The sequence below is a fragment of the Ascaphus truei genome, chromosome 3, assembly GCF_040206685.1.
Source record: "Ascaphus truei isolate aAscTru1 chromosome 3, aAscTru1.hap1, whole genome shotgun sequence".
Classification (NCBI taxonomy): Eukaryota; Metazoa; Chordata; class Amphibia; order Anura; family Ascaphidae; genus Ascaphus; species Ascaphus truei.
In genome coordinates this window covers 35,691,603-35,716,854 of record NC_134485.1, presented here as the reverse complement: position 1 = coordinate 35,716,854, position 25,252 = coordinate 35,691,603, and the positions used below count along the sequence as shown (strand labels likewise).

The window sequence follows — 25,252 nt, the reverse complement described above, 5'->3', positions numbered from 1 at the left end:
GCCTGTACTGAAAATTGTGTACACCTGAGGTATCCGGCTGGACTAGAATCCACAACCACTGCTTTTCTAGGTCGCAGCTCTAGCAGTGTGAGCTAAACCAGCTGATGGGTAGCATCACTGTCACATCATACTTTTGAACTGCTCACTCATGTAGCTAATCTAGCTATTAACATATATCTCACAGGTATCTCAGCTGTGCTCCACAAGGAACTGGCAACCGGAAGTGGTTTGCTTTAAAAAGGAAGACAAGTGGAGGAAGCTACTACAGGTATATGCATTCATTTTGGTACAACAAGAAGGGTATGCACAAAGGTGGTTACAGTATAACAGAACAGGGACAAAAATATTCACTGTGCCATCTGTCAAGAGTGCCAGACACATAGTGAATTGAAATACGTAATTTTAAAATAAAATAAAAAACCTCTACAAAAACCGTCAGGGAGTGATTCCAATGGCTTCCCACAGCCCACAAAGTGCTACTGGGTTGACAAGTCTAAGGCTGCGGCCATAGTGCGTGCGATGACGTGTGCAGCGCAAACAATATACAGTACCTCTATCAGACCAGCCATTGTGTGAACGGCTGCGCGCGCGTTGAAGCGAGACAGAAATTTTGAAGAGACAAATTATTATTTTTTTCACGCTACAGCCGCATCACGTGAGCGTTTCAGCCAATGAGTGCAAACCAGCCTGGTAACATCATGCCTCCCCATCAGAGTTCAAGGATCACTCGGGGCAACAGGCGTGCGTGACTCCTTGCGCTCCGTCGCGTGCGTCTGCACTATAATCGAGGCCTAAGGCACATTATGAGGAATGGGGTATGTTGTTAGAGCGCATGGGATCAGAAGTTGAATCCGTACAACCTCTGTTATTCAGGACAACAGCCCTAGCAGTGTGTGCAAAACCAGCTGATGGCTAGCACCACTGTCACAGCATACTTAGTTTTGAGCTGTACTCCATATTGAGTGCTCATACGTGTACAAAGCACTTTACCCTCTTCTGGGATAGACGCATATCTAATAAAGTCTTCTGCCATGAGAGAACTGGTCTGGGAAGAAACCTTACAGTCCATTTATTTGAATAGGATGTAATGTATTCCTGCACCGAAGGTGCCTTATGTTAGAACAGTGCTTAGTAAATATGGGCCACTCTCTTTATCCTTCATAAGATTAGAAGCACTAACTCAAGTCACTAGCTCACTGTTATATTACTTTCTCTCTGCATTTGCTGTGCTTTATCTTGTTTTTACTAGTGTGTGTGTCAGAAAATCTGTGTTTTATTTAATCTCACCTGGCCTCAGTAACTTACAGCCCACAGTACATACAGTATTATTACTTTGTGCTTGACGTCTTTTCAAGGTTATAAATCAACAAAATAGATATCCATTGGAGGTATGCTAGTAGTTGACAGCGTGCACTGTTATCCATCAGCTGGCTTAGCTCACACTGCTAGAGCTGTGGCCTACAAAAGCAGTAGTTGTGGGTTCTAGTCCTGTTGGGTCATCCACCATTCCAGTCATTAGGTTGGTGACTTAGGCTTATCAACTCTAGTTGGTATATAAATCCTTTTAGTAAGTGTGGGATAAGACTCATTTAAATATACTTTGCATAACCATTAGCATATATTCCAGCTGGGTACCTCAGGTATGCTCTTTTTTCAGCCCAGGCATGTCTCCCTAAATTATTTGGAGGGGCTATACACACAGACACAGACACAGACACAGACTGGAGACACTAAATCACAAAAAAATAAATCCACCTGTACACGGATTGTAAGCTCCACAGGTCGCAGATTTCCTTTCCTATGGTCTGATTTTAGGTTCATTGGATTTTTTGTATTACAATTCCCCGTATTAGATGTTCTCCATTAGAAAGACTATGTACATTGTTGAGATAAAGATTTTTTTTAAAAAAACCTCTATTATGAAACCTGCCAGTACTAGACAATCTCCCGGAGCAGAATTTCTTTAGCATCACTAGCCCTTCTGTTCAAGGAATATGGACTTCCCATTTATCTGCCTTTTCTGAAGAAAAAATGGGTGCCGTTGGTGACACCCAATAAACAGTCAATTGGGCATCATAGCGATATATTGGCTCAGCACCAACTAATTTGCTTTTTTTTTTTTTTTTTTTCATTTTAGAAATCCATATTCTCGGAAACTGTGGGCTCCCAGTGGAAAGAAAAAACAAAAACATACCAACCTCATGTCCTGGGGATTGATACTTTTGAGGTAACTACAAGCTCCTATACTGTGCCTGGACAGTACTTATGCAAGAGAACCGTAAGAAGAAGTATTTGTTTGAGAGGAAAACTTTTGGAAACCCTTACATTACATTATTTTTCACGTTCACGTCTTCATTTTTTTGAGCAAGGCTTATACTACCGAGTCCCAAAAGATAAAGATCCAGCTTACTTTCAAAGTACAAGCTGCAGAATGCCAGACGATGCTCGCATTGTCGCAAACCACTTTTCCTGGCCCGTAAATCTGTCATTAATTAAATATAGATGAAGTTTCATTCCATAATTCTGCATTCACATCTGAGATTGCATCAATTGTTAATGAGATGCTGTTTATAGCTTTTAGTACACAGATACAGAGCAGTTTTCTCCACAGGAACCTATGTGGATTAGAAGATTTGTTGCTTGGACTAGACTGTCCATTTTAAAACAACATCAATGTAACTATGAATATAAAAGTAATTGATTTGTCCAGCTAATGGCTTTATTTCATGCTTTATTACATAATAGAGGTGTTGAGATTTCTTCTTTGTTATGCTATTCATGACACACATTAAACCTCACTTCAATGTAAGTAAATGGTTTATAAGCAAATCCTAATAAATGACATTATTTTGCTCAATGTGGCTCCATCTGTTAGCTGGATTAGATCAAACAGAAAACAACATTCAAAGAATATACTGTAATTGTGTTTGAATAACTAATGTTGTTGAAGGTCACACACGTTTAACCACAAGTAAGTTTCCGTTTTTTCTTTCTAAGGTTTGTGGAGAAAAAGCTTTCTGGGATCAGCCCGAATTTCTCATTTCTTCCCTTATCAGTTTGTGTCAACGTTCATGTCCATTTATTTGCCTATAATTAGGTTAAAACAGACATCCTACCTATTTATCATTGATTTTTCAAACTTTTTATTTTATTTTTTTTACAACATTTGATTCGTGAGTTTCTCCAGAGCTCAACTGTGCTATGTTTCCTTTTGGGATTCCTCGATCCCCGCTGAACTGTGCAGTTTCCCTCTAGGATCCCTCGATCCCTGCTGAACTGTGCTACGTTTCCTTTTGGGATCCCTCGATCCCCGCTGAACTGTGCTATGTTTCCCTCTGGGATCCCTCCTGAACGGTGCTGTTTCCCTCTGGGATCCCTCCTGAACGGTGCTATGTTTCCCTCTGGGATCCCTCCTGAACTGTGCTATGTTTCACTCTGGGATCCCTCCTGAACTGTGCTATGTTTCACTCTGGGGTCCCTCGATACCGCTATCCTTGACATTTTTGTTGCCGGTTAACTTCCTGGATCGTAGACGGTGCCCACACAGACATCCAATAGGTTTGGCGGCCATTGTGATTTCCTGAATTACAGGTGAAACATTAAAAAAAACTTAACCGCTAATTATCTTAGGAAGCGGGAGAGTTCCTGGAACTAATAATAGTATGGCTGAGCCCCGGGGGACCCCATGTCAGAATATGTCAAAAAAAATCAATTGGGAAAAGAACAAGTAGGCGGGATTGCTGCTTTAATAATAGGATTGTGCCTCTTACCTGGTATCTCTGGCGCTCTGAGCAGAGTCACTGTGTACTCGTCTTTGAAGGCCTGCTCCAACACACATCCAAGGATCATTGCGCAGGAACGCCAATATGCCTGCAAACCAGGAAATTACACAGAGAAATCACAGAGGACCGTGGTACTTTTATAGCTTAAAGTACATCAGTGGCTCTCAGGCTGTGATGCACGCAGACTTTATTGGTGGTCCTTGAAGCCATTCAAAATTCACTTCATGCAGCCTTCTTCTGCAGCCAGTGGGAAGATGTATCCGAATGCATCAATTTGGACCAGTGGCTGATGCATGAAGCTTGTTAATCTTGCTTCTTAACCCTTTGTGCTCCCCAAGACGTAGTCACTACATGATGGGGTCTGGCACTCCCAGGGCCCCATGACATAGTGGCTACGTCACGCTCAATGAAAGGGTTTTCTGCAGCTGACATCGCGTCCTACGTTCCCTAAGGAGCGCAGGATGTCGTCTGCAGTTAAGGGAAATGGAAGGGGACGACTGCTTCTGTTTCCGGGTTAAGGGTTGCTGCGGTCATGTTACCGCGCTGGAGTGGCACTCAAAGGGTTCAATCTGGCGCAGATCTCTTAGACGCAGAAGTTAGCATCGTTTTAGACCTGGTAATTTGCTTGGACAAAAAGAGAGAAAAACAAAATTGCTCCATGTAACTTTAAGACAATGAATACGTATATTAGCTTAATCTTCTCTCTCCTATAACCGTTCCTACATACGCTCACTGGCTTCAGTGGATCCAGATTGTCTCAATGTTTCACAGTACTTTGCTACAAAGTGATAGTCAAAACAATTTGGATCCGTTTTTGGAACAGTGCTCTAGCTCAGCAGTGCGCAAACTGGGTGGGGGGGATCCCAGGGGGCGTTCTTCCCCGCAACATTTAAAATAAATGCCGGGGGAAGAGCGTGAGGCCTCTGTATATCCCTTACCTGCTCTCCGGTGGCTTCTGGCGACGTGTCACCATGGCAACACGGGTTCAAATGTGCTTACATTTCCTTTCAGCAGAGTTACAAAACCATGTAGAGGTTTCTAAACATACAAAAGGTCCCTCACCTTATTAACTTCCTCTGGGTTTTCATCTTTAAAAGTAAGAAACTGGATTTCACAAGATTTGTTCAAAGGTTTGTACATGTCCCAAAACTGTCCATCCACGAGGGCCAGCACAGACCTCTGGCAGTACCACTCGCTGAGGTCTACAAGAAACAATAAAAATAAAAAGATGTGAAGTATTCACCACCACCACTTGCCTTCCATGTTATGTGCTCTGAGAAGACACTAGAAGAGCAAACACAGGGTTCACATGTATAAGCTTTACAAATAAACGCCAACAAATAACAAAGAAACCCTGAATCTGCCCAGCCATGCCACATATGGAAAACCGTACATTACAGACAAAACAATCCAGTTTAATTACGTGAATCCTGACTAAGTAGGATTTAATCAATATGCGGCCAGCTCATCCAGCCCCAGCTAGCAAACAGGTACAGGATTTGTTTTACAAAGCAACTCTACAACCTACTGTAGGTTTCTCCGTGTCTCACCTGCAGCTTAGGATTTCTCACCGGTCTCTGAAAGTCCCCCTGTTGCAAAACTAGGGTAAACACGGAAAAAATATAGCACCAGATTACCCAGCGATCAGGAAATACTGTATATGACAGCTGTGACGGCAGTGGGCATTCCCATCATATTCATTCTTCGTGGTGGGGCACAATTGTTTTTAAATATGCCCCCCCCCACCTCACATGAGACTTGGAAAACAAGTTCATTGAATATATTTCTACCATTTAAAAAAAGCAGATTGTTGGGAGGAGCGCACGATCCAACGGGAGCAAAGAGAGGACCCAAAATATCCAAAAATATTAAACTTTATTGTGTCATGAGACCTAAAATCCAACGCGTTTCGAACGCATGTGCGTTCTTTATCAAGGATCGTGCGCTCCTCCCAACCATCTGCATCCTATAACTACATTTGGAAGCTGCACATCCAGCCAGCCACACCGAGGAACTGTGAGTACTTATTCTGCTACAGGGGAACTTCCAATGAGATCGATCGTAGGGGGTCATTCCTACCCATTACCTGTCTTCAGGAGGTTCACTAACCCATTATTGTTAGCTGCATTACTACTACTACTCATTATTATTGTCTTCTGACTATCCCCGGATGTTGGTTTTGGCAATTATTGGTTACTATACCCAGCATTTGAGCGCTTCGCCACTTCTATCTACCATTTCAAAAAGTTTGAAGTCAAAATGTGCTCTTATCAGACACGTCTTTTTCTTTTTTTTACAACACAAAATGTATTTTTGACTTAATGCATTTTAAAGTCAGCAATCCCCCTCCAATTTCGGATTTAAACCCTGCAGCCAGTTGAACTCCTATAAATGTTAGTATCTTGCCCCTGTGCCAGATTGAGAACAATCTGCAGCTTCTGACGTTAACCCCAGCCTACTCTGGGGCACAATATTTATACTTTGCATTTTCATATCTCCGGAACGAAACATCTGATTTAAAAAAAAATAACACATCCGCCGAAAAGGGCAATATGCGATGTTTTCCATTGGATATAAAAAATGTGCAAAACCCAACTCGGACTACTGCTTTATAAACACACCACAAGGGTGCCAAATCCCCATTGCCAGGGAATTACTAACATATAATATATAAAGCCCGATAATGCAGACATTCCTCCACACATACATATGCTTCCCTGTAATCATTTACATAGACACAGGCTATGTAGGAACTGGCTCTCTTTTCATATTTGGATACACAGATAAGAATGCAGGTTTGATTTACTGAGGGTTTTTTTGTTTTTAATACCATAGCCTCACCGAGCAGTCATAAAGGCTGGTTTATAACGGTCTTTAATCCAGAGCAAGAGCATTTATTAGTGCCTTCCCATAAAATTGTCTCAACACAAATCCCTGAAGGGCAAGATGATTTGTGCACACAATTGATTGAAATGATTGCAATTAAAAAATTTGGAGGGGGGGAAAAAAAAAAAAAATTGGACTGTAAAGCAGGGTTGTACTGTTAACGAGTTGAATTAGAAATTTAATTGCGTTTTTCTCCTTTAATGTTTATTTAATTAACTGTTGCTACCTAATTAATTTGGAATTATTAAACGAAAGGCCAGTTAATTGAACTGTGAAAACTTTACATGAGGTGATCGCTGGGGTGATGCATTCAGCTGGTGCGGCAAAAATGTACTGGGTCACTGAATGCAGCACTGCCCGTTTCTCTGCGTGTGTCAGGCAGAAATGTGTGTGCTTTGCCAGTTTGCCTCAACTTACAGTATATATGTACAGAGACTGAATATCTGAAGATTGCTTTTCTTAAAGAAAAACGACACTTTTCTTATGGTTAATTATTTTTCAAAATCAGTGACAGCAGAGGATAAAGAGGGGAAAAAACCATGGGAAACTAGAATCTGCGTAAACCAAATGATATATTTAAACAATAACTCCATGTGGGAGGGAAAGATTAAGATTTGCTAAAAGAAGAAAAAATAATAATGTTCCTTATTTTCTTTTTACATTCCCCCCCCCCCCCCCCCCGCTCCATGACCCCACATGCAAGCAGGGACATATCAAAGCATTTCACTTTTTAATCTGGAATAAACATTTTAAAAAAACAACACCACACACCACGGACTAATACCAGCCAGAAGAAAATAATCAAGTGCAATTAATAGAATTTAAAAGTTCTTGTCAATTTATATGCTTTTCCAATAATAAAACCTTTCAAGTGCCATGTAACGCACCCGATACATCTTGAACCCACGCTCACTATAGAGCAAAAATGGTCGTTTTGTAGCGCATAATCGGGCAGAGCCCTCCAACGGAGAAGTCGAGACGATCAAAGAGGAAATGAGTCCCTTCCATTTTGGTTTCAAATCAGTCGAGGGGCGGTCATGTGATCGCTCCTGGAGGTTTGCGCCAACATATACTTATTGGCTCTCTTTTGGCAATATTACGTTACCAATTACACAACTGTTGCTCTAACCTAATTCTGAGAATACAGACAACAGTTCAATTCAAGTGAATCAAATATTGTAGATATTTCTGCCAATATCTACTGACAACTAAAATGAAAAACTGGTTGGTACCAATTGGTCGAATGTCCAATATATAAATATATCATCAGCCTTTGTCGATCAACTGTTGGATGAAGGCCTAACCAAGGATTCCAATGTTCTGCGGTTGCCAGCCTCTTCTCCACGTTACTCCAACACATTTTCTGATTTCATCCCCCTATCTTGCTTTTGGTCATTGTCTGGGAATCCAGTCGAGTACCATCTTGTCCAACGATCATTTCTTCTTGTGATATGTCCGGCCCACTGCCATTTTAATTTCTTGTGCTGTCCCAGACTTTTGTTTGGTTTCGGGCCCTTTTATTCTTTTCCCTGTCTCTTCGGGTAATACCTAGCATACACCTCTCCATACGTCTTTGCATTGTCTCAATGATCTTTGCATTTAGGGTCCAAGTTTCACATACATATGTGAGCACAGGCAGAATACACTGGTCGAAAACTGAGACACAGTGGAAGGTTCCCTTGAAATATTGTCTTGTTTCCTACAAATACGCCCCATCCCATCTTCATTCAGTTCTATTCTATTTATTTCGTTTTTTTCAGACTTGACATATCTGTTGATCACCTTGGTCTTGCTGAGATCCATATAGAGGCACATTCTTACTTGCTTCAGCGAGTTCTCCAATTTGTTGCTGGAGGTCTTCTTGCAAAAACAAGTCATCTGCAAATCGTAGGCGATTTAAATATTCAGCGTTTTTTTTTTGATTCCTTGGAACAATTCAAGTGTTGCTGTGAAAAGCTTTGGTGACGTGTCTTCCTGCCACTTGTTGAGCCTTAGCTTACTTGTATTTTCATGCAATTTAATGGTTGTAGTGGCATTCTCATGTTACTTATACTAATCAAGCCAACTTCTTTGGGGTGGAGAGGGTCTGAAGGTGTGCGGATCTCTCCTCCCCTCAACTTTGGCACACACACGGTGTGTGTGTGTGTATCTTTGTGTATCTTTGACACACACTTATCTCACCGACTCATACTCTCCCTTACCCCAGACCAAACTTTTCACGCACCCTCCCCTCGCCCACAGACCTCATAGAAAGCACTGGTGTCCACAGTTCTGATGCTCTCTGCATCTATCTCCCCCCAAGCCATCGCTCACTTCGGCAGCCCGCTCCATGTCCTTCACACCCCCCTTGAGCACTGCACACTGTGGAGCAGCTAACTGACCCGTCAGTCACAGCTTTCGCCGGCATCCAATCCTGCTTCCATGTCGCGTTTGTAAAGCAGCATCGGGTGCGCAGTGAGCGGCTGCAGCACCGTGACCGACAGGTCACTCGGCACAAAACTCAGGCGCTCAGCATGAAATTTTAGGCACCTGGAAAATATCGATCCCTGAGACAGACACACACTATCTGCAGCCCTTATGGATCTTCTGCTGGAAGAAGGCCTTTCCATATACAATTACACACAAGAAATCGATATATATTGAAGACAGGGGAGCAGGCACTCACCAAGATGTTTTTTTCTCGTTTTAAAGCATCTACGTTCCGGCTCCAAATGGAGTCCTTCCCAAGACACAAGTAACGTGCAGCTCGTGGTACTAAATATAGAGACATTAAGACACCAAAATACCTGCCAAAACACAGCCCCCACCCCAACAGTGATGTAATGACCACAAGTTAGGAGCCAATAAGACTATGCATGAAGACGGGCTGGAGAAAAGCGGAGCCAGGACGACATTCCACAGTGGGAGATACCATATATTACGTTAAAAGCTACAGTGGCCAATAAGGAAAGCGTATGGCACTCTAAGCTTTCAGATACATTGTAACAAGGTCAGGGTAACAGGGAACAATGCAAAGAAAAAAAGGTCCCTGGTCCCAAAACAAAGTTACAGTGGTTCTCCTACATAAGAGCTGGTAACTGGCTCCATAATTGTTGGTGAAAAAGCAGTGGCCATAATATCGGCATATCGTAAAAAGCCTTGTGGGGCGGCATTAATGTGTTTGGTAAACATACTTACAATGAAAATATAAGAAAAAATAATCCAGAATATCAAAACAATAAAAATGTTGCGTCTCCGGGAACAGTAGAAAAACATGGAGCGCATGCCACAGCCCCAATAAGGGCTGCGTCCACCAGAGATATACACCTGATAATGCACACATTACAAAACATAATTCCCACTAGTCCAGATACACAGCACAGGGACGGAGCTAATGCAAGAGAAAACTGGGGTCCCCATGGCAGCGATAAAAGTCCTGTGAGGGGCCGACTCGTCAATGCAACATCTGTATTAACGTCGGCCTGTGTAACGGTCGCTGAAACAGTCTGCAGGGGAGAGATTCCAAAAATACATACATACATACGAAAAAGAGGAAGATAACCTTGCATCCACTCTAGCAATATGAATGGTCACCATTAGCCAGTATGTAGCGGAGTAATTACCGAAACAGGCGGTGCTCACGGGTCAGTAATAACTATGCAACAAGAGGAAAGAAACCCGCTTAAGAGCACTCAGGTATACCGTATAGAAAATAACCATTTATTAATTGACACAAATAAAATGAAAAACAGTACAAAGATTATTAAAAATTGGCATGGACCCCTGACACGGGTGCTACCCAAAAGAAGGGGTAAACTATTTATATAGACCCCAGTACCTGATATAGGCACAAAAATGAAATCACCTAAATACACAGTGATATCATTGACAGGCTATTTCAAATTCCAGGTTTATGAAACATGCATACAGAGGGATAAGTCGCCATGAGCATTGAATGATTGCCCAATAAACAATTCTTCCTCATTAAACATAAGTGTTCCACCTGTAAGGGCAAATGTGTTATCCAAGTCCACAATAAATTAACAATCTGTGGATGAGTGATATTCTGAACTCTGAGGGTCACTCAATACAATCATATCTTAGATCTTAGATTGGACCCATTGCGCATGCGCGTGATAAGCGTAGCGCGAATCCCTTGATAATGAGATATATCTCGTATCTACAGGAGGCTTAGCTTTAAATTAGCCCTAGAGATGTTCCTGTACGATCGCCGAGAGAATCCTGGCTTCTAGTATAGTGGACTAGTATACTCCGCAATTCACCTGCTTTGCGCATGCGCACAGCGTGTTACGGCGCGATATATGAAGTAAACTCCATTACAATGCGCCTCACGCTGATACGTGGAAGTATTTATCCCTCTCAGAGCTCTGATTATACACAGCTGTTTCTCCTCCTCGTGGCGCGAAAATCTCCCCTTTTTAAACAGTGTCCTGTCCTAGCCTCCTCACCACTCCAAGTTTAAAGTTCTCTGACGAAACGCGTAGGAGTGGGGGTGCTAGGCAGGACCCCTGGATGATGAGTACACGTAACTATGCTACCTAACACTGCTGTTATTATGCTATTGGACATTTATCACCTTTGAATACGTTTTCAGTGTGCTGGCTATTTAACAATGCACTCGGCTGAGTGTATGCACTATACATGCTACATGTGTGACATTGATTGTATTGAGTGACCCTCAGAATTCAGAATATCACTCATCCACAGATTGTTAATTTGTTGTGGACTTGGATAACACATTTGCCCTTACAGGTGGAACACTTATGTTTAATGAGAAAGAATTGTTTATTGAGCAATCATTCAATGCTCATGGGGACTTATCCATCTATATGCATGTTTCATAAACCTGGAATTTGAAATAGCCTGTCAATGATATCACTGTGTATTTAGGTGATTTCATTTTTGTGCCTATATCAGGTACTGGGGTCTATATAAATAGTTTACCCCTTATTCATACAACAGTGTTTCTTTTGGGTAGCACCCGTGACATGGGTCCTTGCCAATTTTTAATAATCTTTGTACTGTTTCTCATTTTCTGTGTGTCAATTAATAAATTGTTATTTTCTATACGGTATACCTGAGTGCTCTTATATACCACTTCAGCTAGTTACACAACGCGGTGTCTCCCCCTGCAGGATTTTGTTCTGCAAAAAACATTTGATGTCAACCTATTTGCTTAATTGTAAATGTGACGCCCGATCAGACTGTTAAGACAGCGTATCAGGGAACACATTAATCATTAAGAAACCAGAAATAAACTCCCCAGTGTCCAAAGATTTACTAAATGTCATCATAAAGCTAATTTGTCATCTTTTCCTCTCAGGGAATAGGTAAAGTTAGGAACACCACCAGGGGAGGAGATTTGCTTAAATTGTTGTGCAAACGGGGAGGTTTGGGGAATATTTCATCTAGAAACTAGAACTCCACCAGGGTAAAATAAAGAACAGTATGTTTCTCATTACTTTTGAGGTTTCCCCCGGCTGCGCTCGTGAAGTCAAATTACAAGCTACAATAAATATGGATGTTGATACAATAGATAAAAAGATATACCGGTAACAATGATAATAAATAGGAGGATAAAATAAATGTTTGTTGGTGCTTAGAGATAGCTCCCATGGTATTAATCCCATTGAATTGTACAATTTGATAGGTTTTCTGACTGTATTATAGCCCTGGTCTTTTCAGATAACTTTTTTTTATTTGTGGGGAGCAGTAACTCACTATAAATGTTTGTGTGATTTTAGTTGCTGTTTAGGCCTCTGAGGAAGCGCCCATCGAGGTTGTGAAACAAGTTAGGCTCATGGCATTCATTTTACGGTCTGTTTGAGCACTTGTGTGGCAACCAAAGCTGGAATTTTAGAAAACATGTTTTTCTCTTAAGAAAGGCTCCACTGGGAACCAAAACATTGATCCTTTGAAATAAACCCACATTGTGGCCTGCTTCAGCTGTTAACCATCATCATGATAAGCAAATTTGTATACATTTACAAAATGCGAGTGTTCGTCTCCGTTACTTACGCATGGCACAGTTATATGGGGTCGATAGTCCTTTGTTCATCACAAAAACAGACTCTGGATCAGTCTTTCCTACGTGTTTCACCTCAATCTTTTCAGTACGTGGATACAGCGAGAGCTGTCTCTCTTTCTCTTTATTAAACAGCTCAGCGCGCATCTGGGAGATCTCAGCATTTGGAAGTCGAATAGCTGGGGCTGTCGAGTAAAATCCTGGAAAATGAGCGAAAGAACGTGCAATTATTTCATTAAGCCAGCAGCAGTGACAATGCAATCCCCACTGGATAATTGTGCACAAAACATTGCCCATAAAAGCTGCGAGGAATCCAAAAGACTTAGGCCTCGATTATACCAGCTCCGGCTGGGCGGCCGCGCGATCCGGTGACTTCATCCTCACAATGCCTCCGAGCGGCATGTGAACTGCAGGCAGGAGACAAGCAGGAGACAGTGCGGCGTGGCGGAGGCGTATCCGTGAGCGATTCGCCCTCACTGGATGAACCGGTCAAGTGACACGGCCATCACCTGAAGATAACAAATTCTCAAGTCTGCTCTCCTGTCTGCCGCCCTGCAGTTCATTGGATTGCTGCAATTTGTTTTTGAGCTGCGAGGCATCGCGCCACGCGACACCGCCGGACGCTTTTGGTATAATCACGGCCTTAGCCATCAGTTTATGGCGAAGAGACACACAATGTGTTAGCCCTTCAGTCAAGGAAGGTAAAAGGTGCATTGCATTTAGAGAAACATTCCTGCCATCCTGGAAATGATGGTACTCTAAATAACAGGGCTCTTCAACTTTTGGTCCGCAGGCAAAATGTGGTCCAAAAAGGGGCTTGGACTGTCTGCTCCTGCTATATGTTATGCAATGTTTCTCACTGAAATTCACTTGAAAACTAAGATAGTGTAAATGTATATGATGAGGTGCTGTAAATGCTTGCAAAATGTTGAAGTATAATAATGTATTAATAAGAAGTCTTTCAATGTAACCAAAATGACATGGATTCTAATCCTTTGGAAAACTAGTTGAGTCCTGCTGAATAACTAGCCAATAATCAGGAGCTGCTCCTTCTTAGAGGAGATAACAAATTAAGTTATGGTGATTAAAAGTAACAAAAACCCTCCAGTGTACAGTAAATACAAATGCCACTTGTGAGCACATTTACATCTTAGGTCGGCAACCCTGAGTTTCCCCATTATCTCTTAGCATACAATGCTTCTACTGCTGCCATGGATTCTGGGTACTGACATGCAAATGAGCACTCACAGTGTGTCACTTTTTGATTCTTGTCAATAATAACATAGACCCCTACATACTTATACCTTCCGTATTGCACCGCCTTTTCAGCACAGTCTGGGTTAAATAAGTGTGTGGCTAGCAAACTTGCTAACAGACAACTTGTTTGAAGGACATTCGGCGCTTAAGGCGCGTCCATACTCCCTGCGATGGCGTGAACAAAAGGCCGTACTTCAACTAGGCAGGCCATAGAGCGCGCGTGATTCTCGGGCTGACATTTTTATTTGGTTGCGATGGCCGGGTCACATGCACGGTTCAGTCAATGAGGGCAAACCGCTCATGTGACATAACGGTCACGCCTCCCCGTCGCTGTCGATCAAAGGCCACATATCGCTTGGCTGACAGGTACGCAACGCCATGCGCACCTACTATACCCGCGGCCTAAGAGGGTGGCGAGGCCAGCCACAGGGGCAGAGAGCACACGGTGGTGCAGGGGGGCCACCATAGGGGGCGCTGACGGCAGCCCAGGGGTCGGGACCACCACAGGAGGCAGTAAGGGCAGCCCACGGGGGTATCACCACAGGGAGTGGTGAGGGCGGCCCACCACGGGGGGCAGTGAGGGCAGCCCAGGGGAGTGCAACCGTCATGAGGGGAGTGCAACCGTCATGGGGGGCGGTGAGGGTGGCACAATCACTGAGTTAAGACATAAAAGAGATCCCCTTTCCCTAACATTCCCAGCCCCCAGCCTCCCCACTCACTGCCCCGCACAGCCCGCAGCACGCTGCTCCCCGCCATCACAGAGCTCGGCCACATTCTGCTCCGGCCACCGGGTCACTTCAGGCTGTTACAGTGACATTGATCGTGTCTCCAGCACACACCCCTGGCCGGGTCCGCATAGTAATACGTCCCCCCTATCACCGGGAAACTGCAACAGCGTCACTAAGGTTCCCTACTGGCAATATGACAAGAGACCACTAGAGGGCGCGCCACTCCTGCTTCTCACAGCCTGGTTCAAAGTGATGACAAAGACCTTGATGGCTAACATGTCACTCAGCACAAAGGACACCGCCGCCATCTTTGATAAGGGCAATAAGTGTGTACAATGTATGGTGGAATATTATTATTATTATTTGTTATTTTGAAAAAAAAATGGCATTCCTACTTTCCTCATAAATGTCTTTTATAATCTACATGTTTTTGATTAAGGAGCAAGGAGCAAGGAGATAACCCTCTAGCACCATGTCCGTTTCCTGCCACCGGGACGGATCCTGGGACTTGTGGTCCTGCGACCTATTTACAGTTGCAGCATTGAAATAGAGGCAGGACTACATCTCCCAGAGGCCTCGCTGGGAAGGAATTAGATCACGTGACCGTGAGCAGCCAATCAGTGCAGAGGATCAGGATGTGCGTACAATACTGACTCTACCCCAGATAGGAGCCGGTCATTAGTCAGGGCATAAGGCGATTAAGGACACATGCAGACAGCCAGTGACACTGGTATAAGGGAGGAAGACTTGCAGGTGGATAATAGGCAGATACATAAATCAGAGACGTTTCTGGAGCAATAAGAAGCCCCTTTCAAGTGTATACTGAAATGTAGCAAAGCTTGTCTCATCTTTGCACCTTTTCCCATCTGAAACCTTTTTTTTACTAACAATCTCTACTTAACAGTGCCTGCTGGGAATATTGCAGGGCCTCTTACCTTCTCCTTGCCATCTCCTTCCTGCAGAGATCCTCATCATGGCGCCGTGACATCATATGGCGTTGCCATGACAACGGGACATCAGGTGACGGCACAGCATGGCAATGCGGTGCCACAGGGCATCCCGTTGTCATAGCAATGAGACCCCGTTGTGTGACATCCCATTGTCACGGCAACGCAACCCCATTTGACATCACATCACCATGACGGACCCAGCAGGAAGAGATGGAGAAGGTAAGAAAGTTACAGAGGCCACGAACTCTCCCCTGGCAATCAGTATAATTGTTGTGAGGTAGAGCGCGGGGTCTCTGTAACCGTAGGGCACGGTGCAGTGGCATCGATGGCACTGCCATCAAGCCGACCCTGCTCCGTACCTATGGAACGCTCTTCCACCCAATATTTGTCAAGCACCTTCAACTCCTAAAAGAAGCAGCTCAGTAAACTTTAAACGCCCATACTACGAACGAAGGTACTTTTAGTAATTCACTTCTACTCCTACTGTGTCTATGAGCCAGTGGTGCTTAACTCCCCCCAACAGGTCAGGTTATAAGATATACTTTCCGATTTATCCATTTCCCCCTTTCCTCTCTCTGACCAACACCTCATCTCATTTTCTCTCTCTCGCTTCTCCCATTCTCCACCTCGTTTCTACAGAGACCTGCGCTCTATTAACGTACCAGCTTTTGATTCCACTTTAAGCTCCTCCCTCTCCTCAGTTCTGCTCCAGACCCTGACAACCTGGTCAGGAACTACAACTCTGCCTTATACTCCTCTCTCGATCTACATGCCCTGCTTTCTCTGCCGTCCTTACCCTTCTAACCCTAGACCCTGACTAAATTCCCACACGCGCATGCTGCGTTCCTCCACTCGTTCCTTTGAACGCCTCTGGAGGAAATCTCACACTTTTGCAGACTTCCTTCACTACAAATGTATGCTATCCTGTTTCAACTCTGCCCTCTCAGCCTAAACATACCTACTTTTCTTCAACACGCACAAGTCAAACCCACGCCAACTCTTCTCTGTCTTTTACTCTCTACTCAGACCACCAGCTGCCTCTTCTTCCTCCATCTCACCTCAGGACTTTGCTGACTATTTTAAGGAAAAGGTGGAATCCATACATCAGAATATCCCCTTTGTTTCCTCCTCCCATCCTACAACGCTTCCTAACTCTCCTCCTGCCTTCCTTGACTCGTTTTCCGCTGTCTCAGAGGAGGATGTTTCACTTCTGATCTCCTCCCTCTACCACTTGCCCTCTTGACCCCATTCCCTTCCATCTCCTAAAACCTCTTGCTCATAGTATAATCCCTATGCTCACACACGTTTAACTCCTGCCTCTACTCCTATACTTTTCCCTCCTCCTTCAAACATGCAACAGTTATACCATTACTCAAAAACAGCAAGCTTGACCCTCCCTGTCTTTCTAACTATCGACCTGTCTCCCTCCTGCCTTTTGCCTCTAAAATCCTTGAACGTCTTGTATTCTCTGGCTTGCTCCATTTTCTCTCCACCTATTCTCTCTTAGACCCTCTACAATCTGGCTTCCACACTGCTCACTCGACTGATACAGCCCTCACTAAAATAACTAATGACCTCCATGCTGCCAAAGACAGAAGTCATTACACTCTGCTCATATTACTCGTCCTCTCTGCAGCATTTGATACCGTGGACCACCCTCTTCTCCTTCGTATTCTCCATACTCTTGGTATTGTAACAAAGCTCTATCCTGGATCTCCTCTTACCTCTCCCATCATACTTTCAGTGTCTCTTCTGCTAACACATCCTCCTCCTCTATCGATCTCTCTGTGGGGGAACCACAGGGCTCTGACCTGGGACCTCTTCTCTTTACTCAGTACACACTTTCTCTAGGTGACCTAATCACATCTCTTGGGTTTAAATATCACCTCCATACTGACGACACACAAATTTACTTTTCAACCCCTGACCTTACACCTGCTGTACAGACCAAAGTTTCTGAATGTCTCTGCGATATCATCCTTGATGGCCCCCCGCCGACTTAAACTTAACATGGCAAAAACAGAGCTCTTCATACTTCTTACCATACCTGGCCCTACTACTTCCTTCCACATTACTGTTGGAAGTACTATCATTCACCCAGTAGCCCAAGTACGCTGCCTAGGGGTCACACTCGACTCCTCTCTCACATTCAAAACGTATCTAAAACCTGTCGCTTTTTCCTCCGCAATATTACAAAGATACGCCCTTTCCTCTGTTGCTCGACTGCTAAAACTCTGACTCGGGCCCTCATTCTCTCCCGTCTCGATTACTGTAACCAGCTGTACGGCCTTCCTGCCTCTCATATGTCTCCCCTACAATCTATCCTAAACGCTGCTGCTAGAATCACTCTACTCTTTCCTAAATCTGTCTCAGCTTCTCCCCTGCTGAAATCACTCTCCTGGCTTCCTATCAAATTCCGCATCTCATGTGATTGTCATGTGTATTACTACTGTGAAGCGCTATGTACATTAATGGCACTATATAAATAAAGACATACATATACCTGCTTCAGCACAGGTGGCTCAGTCGATGACTGATGATATGTGCTGAAGCTGGCATATCATTAAAACCTGACCTGTTTGGCGGTCTTGAAGACTGGAGTATAGCACCCCTGCTATAAGCTTCCCAGCATACCATTAGGACAGTGATTTTCAATGGTGTTCCGCGATCACCCCTCGGGTTCAGAGGCCGCTGGTGGGGGAAGACGGTAATCCCTTGCATTCTGCACAAAGTACTTTCCTGTCCCCGCAGTTAGTCTTAGTCGACTGAACAATAACCAAGATGATGGCTTCCCGGTTCAGTGGATGGAACAAGGCACAGTTCCGCAACCAGTGTATGTTAGACGGATTACCAACACAAAGTCTAACAAAGAAATAGCTCCTGGAGTAGTTGCTCGTGTAAGCAGGCGACACCTCTGAGAACACTCAGGAGTGCCCTGTAGCTAGCCTGGATGTTCCCGTAACCCAACCCCAGTTGGGCTACGGGAAGTGATGCAAGTGAGGGGAAAGTAACCCAGTCCCGCAGGCGTGATATGATTAGTACTGGCTCAGTTGGGCCCATATCAACTGCTGACGAATAGGTGGCTGCGATACAGTGTGTGAGTGATAGCTTTCGCATATTAGCAGCCGATCTGCACCCAATTTGACAAATTCTATGTGTAGCAGGGTAGTCCTCTGCACCTCTAGGGGGAACTGATGCAACTCCTCGGACTCTTAGGCAGAGGTGCGGCAGCCATGCTGAATCTCCCACAGGACTGGAGGGAGAGGATATCCTCTGGAGACTGGGGACCGCGTGTCGGAACTGACGGGCCCTCAAATGAGAAGATTGTGTCCGGAAAGCCTGTAGGTGGCTGAGGACTAGGCCAGAGAACCCTGTAGGCCCGAGTTAGGCCCTGAACCACCCTAGATGAGTACTATAGAGACGGCCATATCTCAGGGACATTCCTGGTAGTTGAGTACCAGCAGAGCGACGGAGCAGGGGAACTCACAGAGGAGTACTACCGTGCGGCTGCCGGAAGTAAGGAATGAGGGGCATATTGTTGGGAGGCCCCGCTACGTGGGATCATGTATATTGTTCCTGATATCTACAAATAATTCCCTGGCTATGGCGTTGAAGTCAGGAAGGTACCAATCAATGCAAGAGAGGTACTTTATACACAGCATACATGGAACACTTCCCTCGCAGCTTGCATGGCAATCCTCCCTGACTAGGCCCCCCAGGGGCTTGAGGCCCCTGAGGCTAGTTTCAACCCCTTACCCCCTGATGGGGCAAGGTAGAAATACTGCCCAACTCCCTAAGGAGCTAGCTACACTGGAACCAGCACATTAAATTTAGGTAGGAAGCATATTTTATACTTGGAGAGGGTAACCGTGCCCCAAAACTGGGCAGGTTTAAATGACTGACAGGCATCAAACCATATTACATGTGACCCATTTAGTACCCTCCCAGGCATGATACTCCCAACTGCCATTAGGCCTGCACCTGGATATGGCAACAAATTAACCAGAGGCCTAAGGGACTCACATGCTGGCCCATGTGAGAGGGATTTAACCCTAATACTGCCTGCACCTTACCAGAACTTACAATGCTAGGGCCAGGAAACACATAGCCAGGGACACTAGGCTACATATAGAAAAGAAACACTTTTTCTTCTGACCTTAAGAACATCCTAGGAGGCAAGCTAGCTATGGCTGCACCTTCTACCTATCAGGAATATGTGTTTCCAGCTGTCCCCATGTGCTGGAACTGCATTGTTATACTTTTATGGACCTTATAAAGATTGTGCTTACTCGTCTAAAAGTTAAAAATGTTGTTCCAGTACTATGATGATTCCAGGAGGGAAGCTCGCTGCGGCAGCACTGTGCACCTAGTAAGATTAGATGTTCCCTGTTGTCCTTTTGTGTCGGGACTGTATCGTTGTGCTTATATGTATTGTGTGATTTTACTGTTAGCTCCGGCTAAATAAACTCTGGTTTGTTAAATTTCTCTGTTCTGTCTGGGGATTCAACAATCCTCGGTAGATATCACAAGGGAAAGAAAGGAGGGGGGAAAGGGATGGAGAAAAAGGGGGAGTGATGGAGAAAGGAGGGGGTGAAGGGATGGAGAGAGATGGGGGAAAGGGATGGAAAAAGGGGGGGAGGAAAAGGGATGGAGAAGGAGGGGGGTAAGGGATGGGGAAGGGGGGAAAAAAGCTCTTGTGTCAGCCTGAACAAGTAAAAGACTATATAACAAAAACAGAGAAAGAATCCCTACTTAATAGCACTCTGAACTATAAGTTGTGAGGATTGGACCTCAGTGCCGCCCCCGTGATGCGTCCCGTGACGCATTGGGTGATGCCCCTCGCGCGCGCGACCGCCGCAGTACTCCTCCCGGCACCGGATCCCCATCATTCCTTGAGGAATGGATTGAGTTCTATCATTTCATTGAGGCTTGGGGGATTTAATTTACGTTGTGAAGATCCAATACTGCTCTCGTTTTAAGGCTGCGCTTATAGTGCCGGCGACGGCGACATCGCGTCAAAACAAATGTATTGCCGCCGTCACGTGGCTTATAGTAAGCGCGACGGAGCGACAGGCTTGGTCGCGTTCGTTGGAAGTTATCTCAATTTGATTTTTCCAGAGACCGTAGCCTGACGTCGCGTCGCCGGCACTATAAGCGCAGCCTAAGGGTGCTAACTCTTTGTCACCCCTTCTTGGATTCCTCTCCACTATTTTCAACCCTCTAAAGTGTAAACTTTCGGGATTTCCATTGTGGTGCTCCAAGAAATGCATAGCCAGATTATGTATTTTCTTACCTTTAGCCAATGATTTTTGTGCATTCTTGATTCCATTCACATCAATTTAATAAGTGAAAATGTCAAAAGAAGCAAAAGTACAAAACTTAGAAAGTGCAGCAAACACAAATATCATAAATAGCTCATCAGTAGCTCACATCAAGCAAGGAGAGGGAAAGGGATGGTGGACAAGGGAAACCACACAGAGAGGTAGGGTTAAGGAAAGAAAACAGGGAACATAGGGGGGCAATGTTTTGGGGCGATTGCCCCTTCCTCAGGCCCATTCCCAGGGGTCACAATGACCAGACCAGGTTACAACCTCTTTTATGTGTGTTTTTTTGTATTGATGTGCTATTAGTAGGTTCCATATAAGTGTATTATTGTCCATTATAAGTGTATAACTAGAAGTGTAGTTATTCAGGTTCTCTTTATTCATTCAACTCCTTTTCCCCCTCCCCCCCCCCCTTCCCTTCATTATAAGGGTTTATTTTTTGTTTTCAACATTGCATTTTTATTGGGAGCTATATCCCTCCCTGTTTTGATTGAATCATCAGAGGTTTACTAATGTGAGGCATTTTCTTACAGCCAGCTTATTAACCCTTTAATGTCTGGTGTGTACGTTTGGACCCTCATATACTCCCTACATTAATAACAATAGGTCGTAATTTAGCTTGCGTTGCTGACGTCACTGTCGGCCTACGTGCACCAACGTATGTTTCGTGCTTTACGCACTTCTTCTATTCACCCAAAACAAGTGGTATACTTTACGGTTAAGCTTAAAGGTAGATGAATCATCCACAATCGAATCTGCACCACAGAGGGAGGATTGAAAGTTTATAGTTTACAGCTGTTATACATGTCTGCGGATTACAGTTTATTTAGACTATAGGGTGTTGTGTTGGCAGTGTGTGACTTCATTCAACTAATTACGAGCTACTGTAAGGAGAAGACACGCCTGGATCGCCTGGCCTGTTTCTCTCTATGGGGCTGGTGGTCCTGTGGACATTACTGTACATAGAAGATTTGGAGACCGCAAACATATAGCGGTTTAAATAGCCAAACCGAAACGCAGTTAGCAGCTATAGCTATTCTTGGGCTGGATGTTATTTCCTTAGACCCACCGTTACTTTATCACATTGTTATGTGGACACTGCTGCCTTTATTGTTTTTATGGCCATTTCTATAATGTGTTTAACATGATTGTTACTGTCTGTAAAAGACATGTGCAGAGGTACAACCAGGGAGACAGATGTGGGGGAAATTAAACCATGGCTTTATTCAGACCCTCACTTTAAACAATGCAGAAACCATAAAATAAATAAACAGACTATCCCTTTGCAAGGGCTAGCTCACTTCCTCAGTCCCTATCTGCAAAGCTGGGAGGATACGCCTCTTTCCAACCTATAACCCCAAAGTTCCAAGAGGTACTTGTAAGCAGGGGCCCTTTGTGGCAGTCTCCGAGTCTGGTTGGTGTCCGTAGAGGGGCCAGAGTCTGGCAGGTTCCTGGGTCCTCTGTGCCCAGGAATAGGTCTGGTTCCTGGTGTCTTGATATCAGCACAGCCTTGTGCTCAAGACATCATCTCCTTTGGCAGCACAGCTGTGACTGTGCTCAGGAGTCTCTCCCCTGCAGTTTCCAGCAGGAGGCTTTTCTACAGTTCTGATTAGCCAGGTGGAGACTGGATAATTGTCTTTAGCTGCAATTAACTAGCTTCCTGCTGGATTCCTCGACCACTAGAGGCTTTCTATTGAAACCTCATTTACAGTGGTTGACAAATCACCAAAAAATCTACTCGCCACACAAAAAAATCCACTCGCCACCTAGTACCAAACGTGTGCTGCTTGGGCCAATATTTACTCGCCCGGGGGTTAAATCCACTCGCCCGGGGCGAGCAAATGTATAGGTTTGTCGAACACTGCTCATTTAGACAGGGTTACGTCCCTGTTACACGGCCAACTGACATATAGTAGCTATTTCTTAATTTTTGTGTTTCTCTGTTTTTGTCCGGTCGTGATTGTCTGATAGGCATTTCTATTCTTGACATATTTTTGGACATTTATTTTAGTTTGGTGATATTAGTAAAGGTTATATTGTATTGTTATATATTATCTTATCTGTACTTATAGTTCTGAGTGCTATTAAGCAGGGATCCTTTTATCTGTTTTTGTTATAAAGATCCTGGTAGTCTGATCAACCCTGATGTTGACACACCCAAACTATGTTCCTTGTAAACATTGTATCACAGATTACATTTTAGAGCACTCCACCCTTCCTCTTTCTCTCCAGCATAGTACAGTAATGTGGAAGCTTCAATGGAAACTCTAATAAAAGAAAACTGAATGATTCCCCGCAGACATGGGATTGGGAAGTATTCTTGTGCTCACACTGTGGCACTCCCTTATGCTGACATTCAGTGCTAGAATTGCATGCCATACATTGACAGCCTCTCTGGTACTAACAGAGTTAACATATGTTTAACAATTACTTCTGTCCATCCTTATGCACCTGTACATGTGAATTTGCACAGATTCTATGGAGTGTTATGGGGTGACCTAGTAGTCAAAGCTCAATCAAGTGTCAGCTATCAGGATTACAATGTCCTTTACGCCTCATTGTACAACCAACAGGTGGCTTGTGACCATGTCCAACTCGTTAAATACTCCCCTTGATGTTCGAGTTAATATGCTAAATAGCCTGTCTCACATTGAGATATTAGTTAAACACTGGAGCTAGCAGTCTGTTCTATGTCACCTTGTGTATAGTTACACTCAATTCCTGTTTATATATGTTGGTTAAAAACTAGCTACAAAGATGAAGTGACTTTGATTAATCTGAATGGATACCTTTGTACCTCTATAATTATACAACATAGCAAGATTTGTTTTGGATGTGTAAAGATCTTATGGTATGTCATCTGACTTCCATGTCTGTGCATTACTGGAAATCTAAGATGCTTCTTGTGCAATTTATGAAACATTGTCTGCAGTGTTTAAGAAGCTATATATCTATAGCATTTACTGTGATTTGAGTCTAGCATGCCAGCAGGATTTGGGGTTATAATATGCATTGTATTGAGATAGCTAAAACAACACAATGCAAAACAATGTGTTAAAAGCAAAATACTTGCTTAGAAAATAGTAACAGAACATTCTACAATTAAAGGGATCAATTTACAAAATAAGATAAAAGATGCATGTATTAGATATGCCCACATGTATTGGCCACTGTTGTCGAGAGAGTCAGTGACATTTCATGGAAAGCTACTGACTTCAAATAGAGAGACTATGATAATGACAATGTTTCAGTCCTACACATGGACCTTCATCAGGGCTTAATATGGCTTATTATTATATTTATTAAAGTTTATTTTTAATTGCTGAGCTGGCCTGATATTTATATGATTATTTTTGTTGCATGGTGAGGGACTTTTGACTATTTAGCTGGAACCACTGTTTTGTTTTCTTTACTCTTTTGTATTATTTTGACCGCTTTGCTGTTTTTTTGTTTCTTATTTTTGGGTGGCAGGTCTGACTCTAATCTAAGATAATAGAACACGTAATTGAATGGATCATAGGCTGCAGAAATGTGCTACCTATGGCCCAGGAGCCAACGGGAGAGCTTCATGAAGCATACTTTTGGTAGCTGGTGACAGTAGACTTATACTAAGAGCCATAGTAATCCAGTTTTGTCTGTTCTTTGCTGAGAATCCTGCAGTATCTGAGAATCCTGGCAGTACCGGAGAATCATGGCAGTACCGGAGAATCCTTGTATACCTGAGAATCCTGGCAGTACCTGAGAATCCTGGCAGTACCTGAGAATCCTGGCAGTACCTGAGAATCCTGGCAGTACCTGAGAATCCTGGCAGTACCTGAGAATCCTGGCAGTACATGAGAATCCTGGCAGTACATGAGAATCCTTGTATACCTGAGAATCCTGGCAGTACCTGAGAATCCTGGCAGTACCTGAGAATCCTGGCAGTACCTGAGAATCCTGGCAGTACCTGAGAATCCTTGTGTACCTGAGAATCCTGGCAGTACCTGAGAATCCTGGCAGTACCTGAGAATCCTGGCGGTACCTGAGAATCCTGGCAGTACCTGAGAATCCTGTTGGTGTGAATCTTGATGGAGCTTAGGCTCACCACAAACTTTTAACCATTTTTCTGACAGAGGGATTCATCATTCTGATGTGAGAGACTAAAATCCTTCTACTACAACTTTCACTTACTATAAAGTTAGCTATATACCCTGAATGGAAGAGTTGTATTAAGAGCACATTTTGGAAAATACCCCTCTTAAGACCAGGATTCATTGCAACCAGTAGGATAGCCAGGGATAGGCTCCAGACGTAGTGATGT

The 25,252-nt window shown here is 43.9% G+C and overlaps 1 protein-coding gene across 1 annotated transcript in view; it reads right to left on the bottom strand.

Annotated features, from left to right (window-relative positions):
• Positions 1 to 14,840, bottom strand: part of MRPL39 (mitochondrial ribosomal protein L39) — a 28,444-nt gene extending 13,604 nt beyond the window's left edge. Inside the window, exons 1-4 of the mRNA XM_075593951.1 lie at positions 14,670 to 14,840; positions 12,687 to 12,893; positions 4,845 to 4,984; positions 3,771 to 3,870 (exon numbers count right to left, since the gene is read on the bottom strand). Of these exons, the coding sequence (XP_075450066.1) occupies positions 3,771 to 3,870; positions 4,845 to 4,984; positions 12,687 to 12,893; positions 14,670 to 14,724 (502 nt within the window). The 5' untranslated portion in view covers positions 14,725 to 14,840. The remainder of the gene's footprint in view (positions 1 to 3,770; positions 3,871 to 4,844; positions 4,985 to 12,686; positions 12,894 to 14,669) is intronic.
• Positions 14,841 to 25,252: the final 10,412 nt, after the last annotated feature.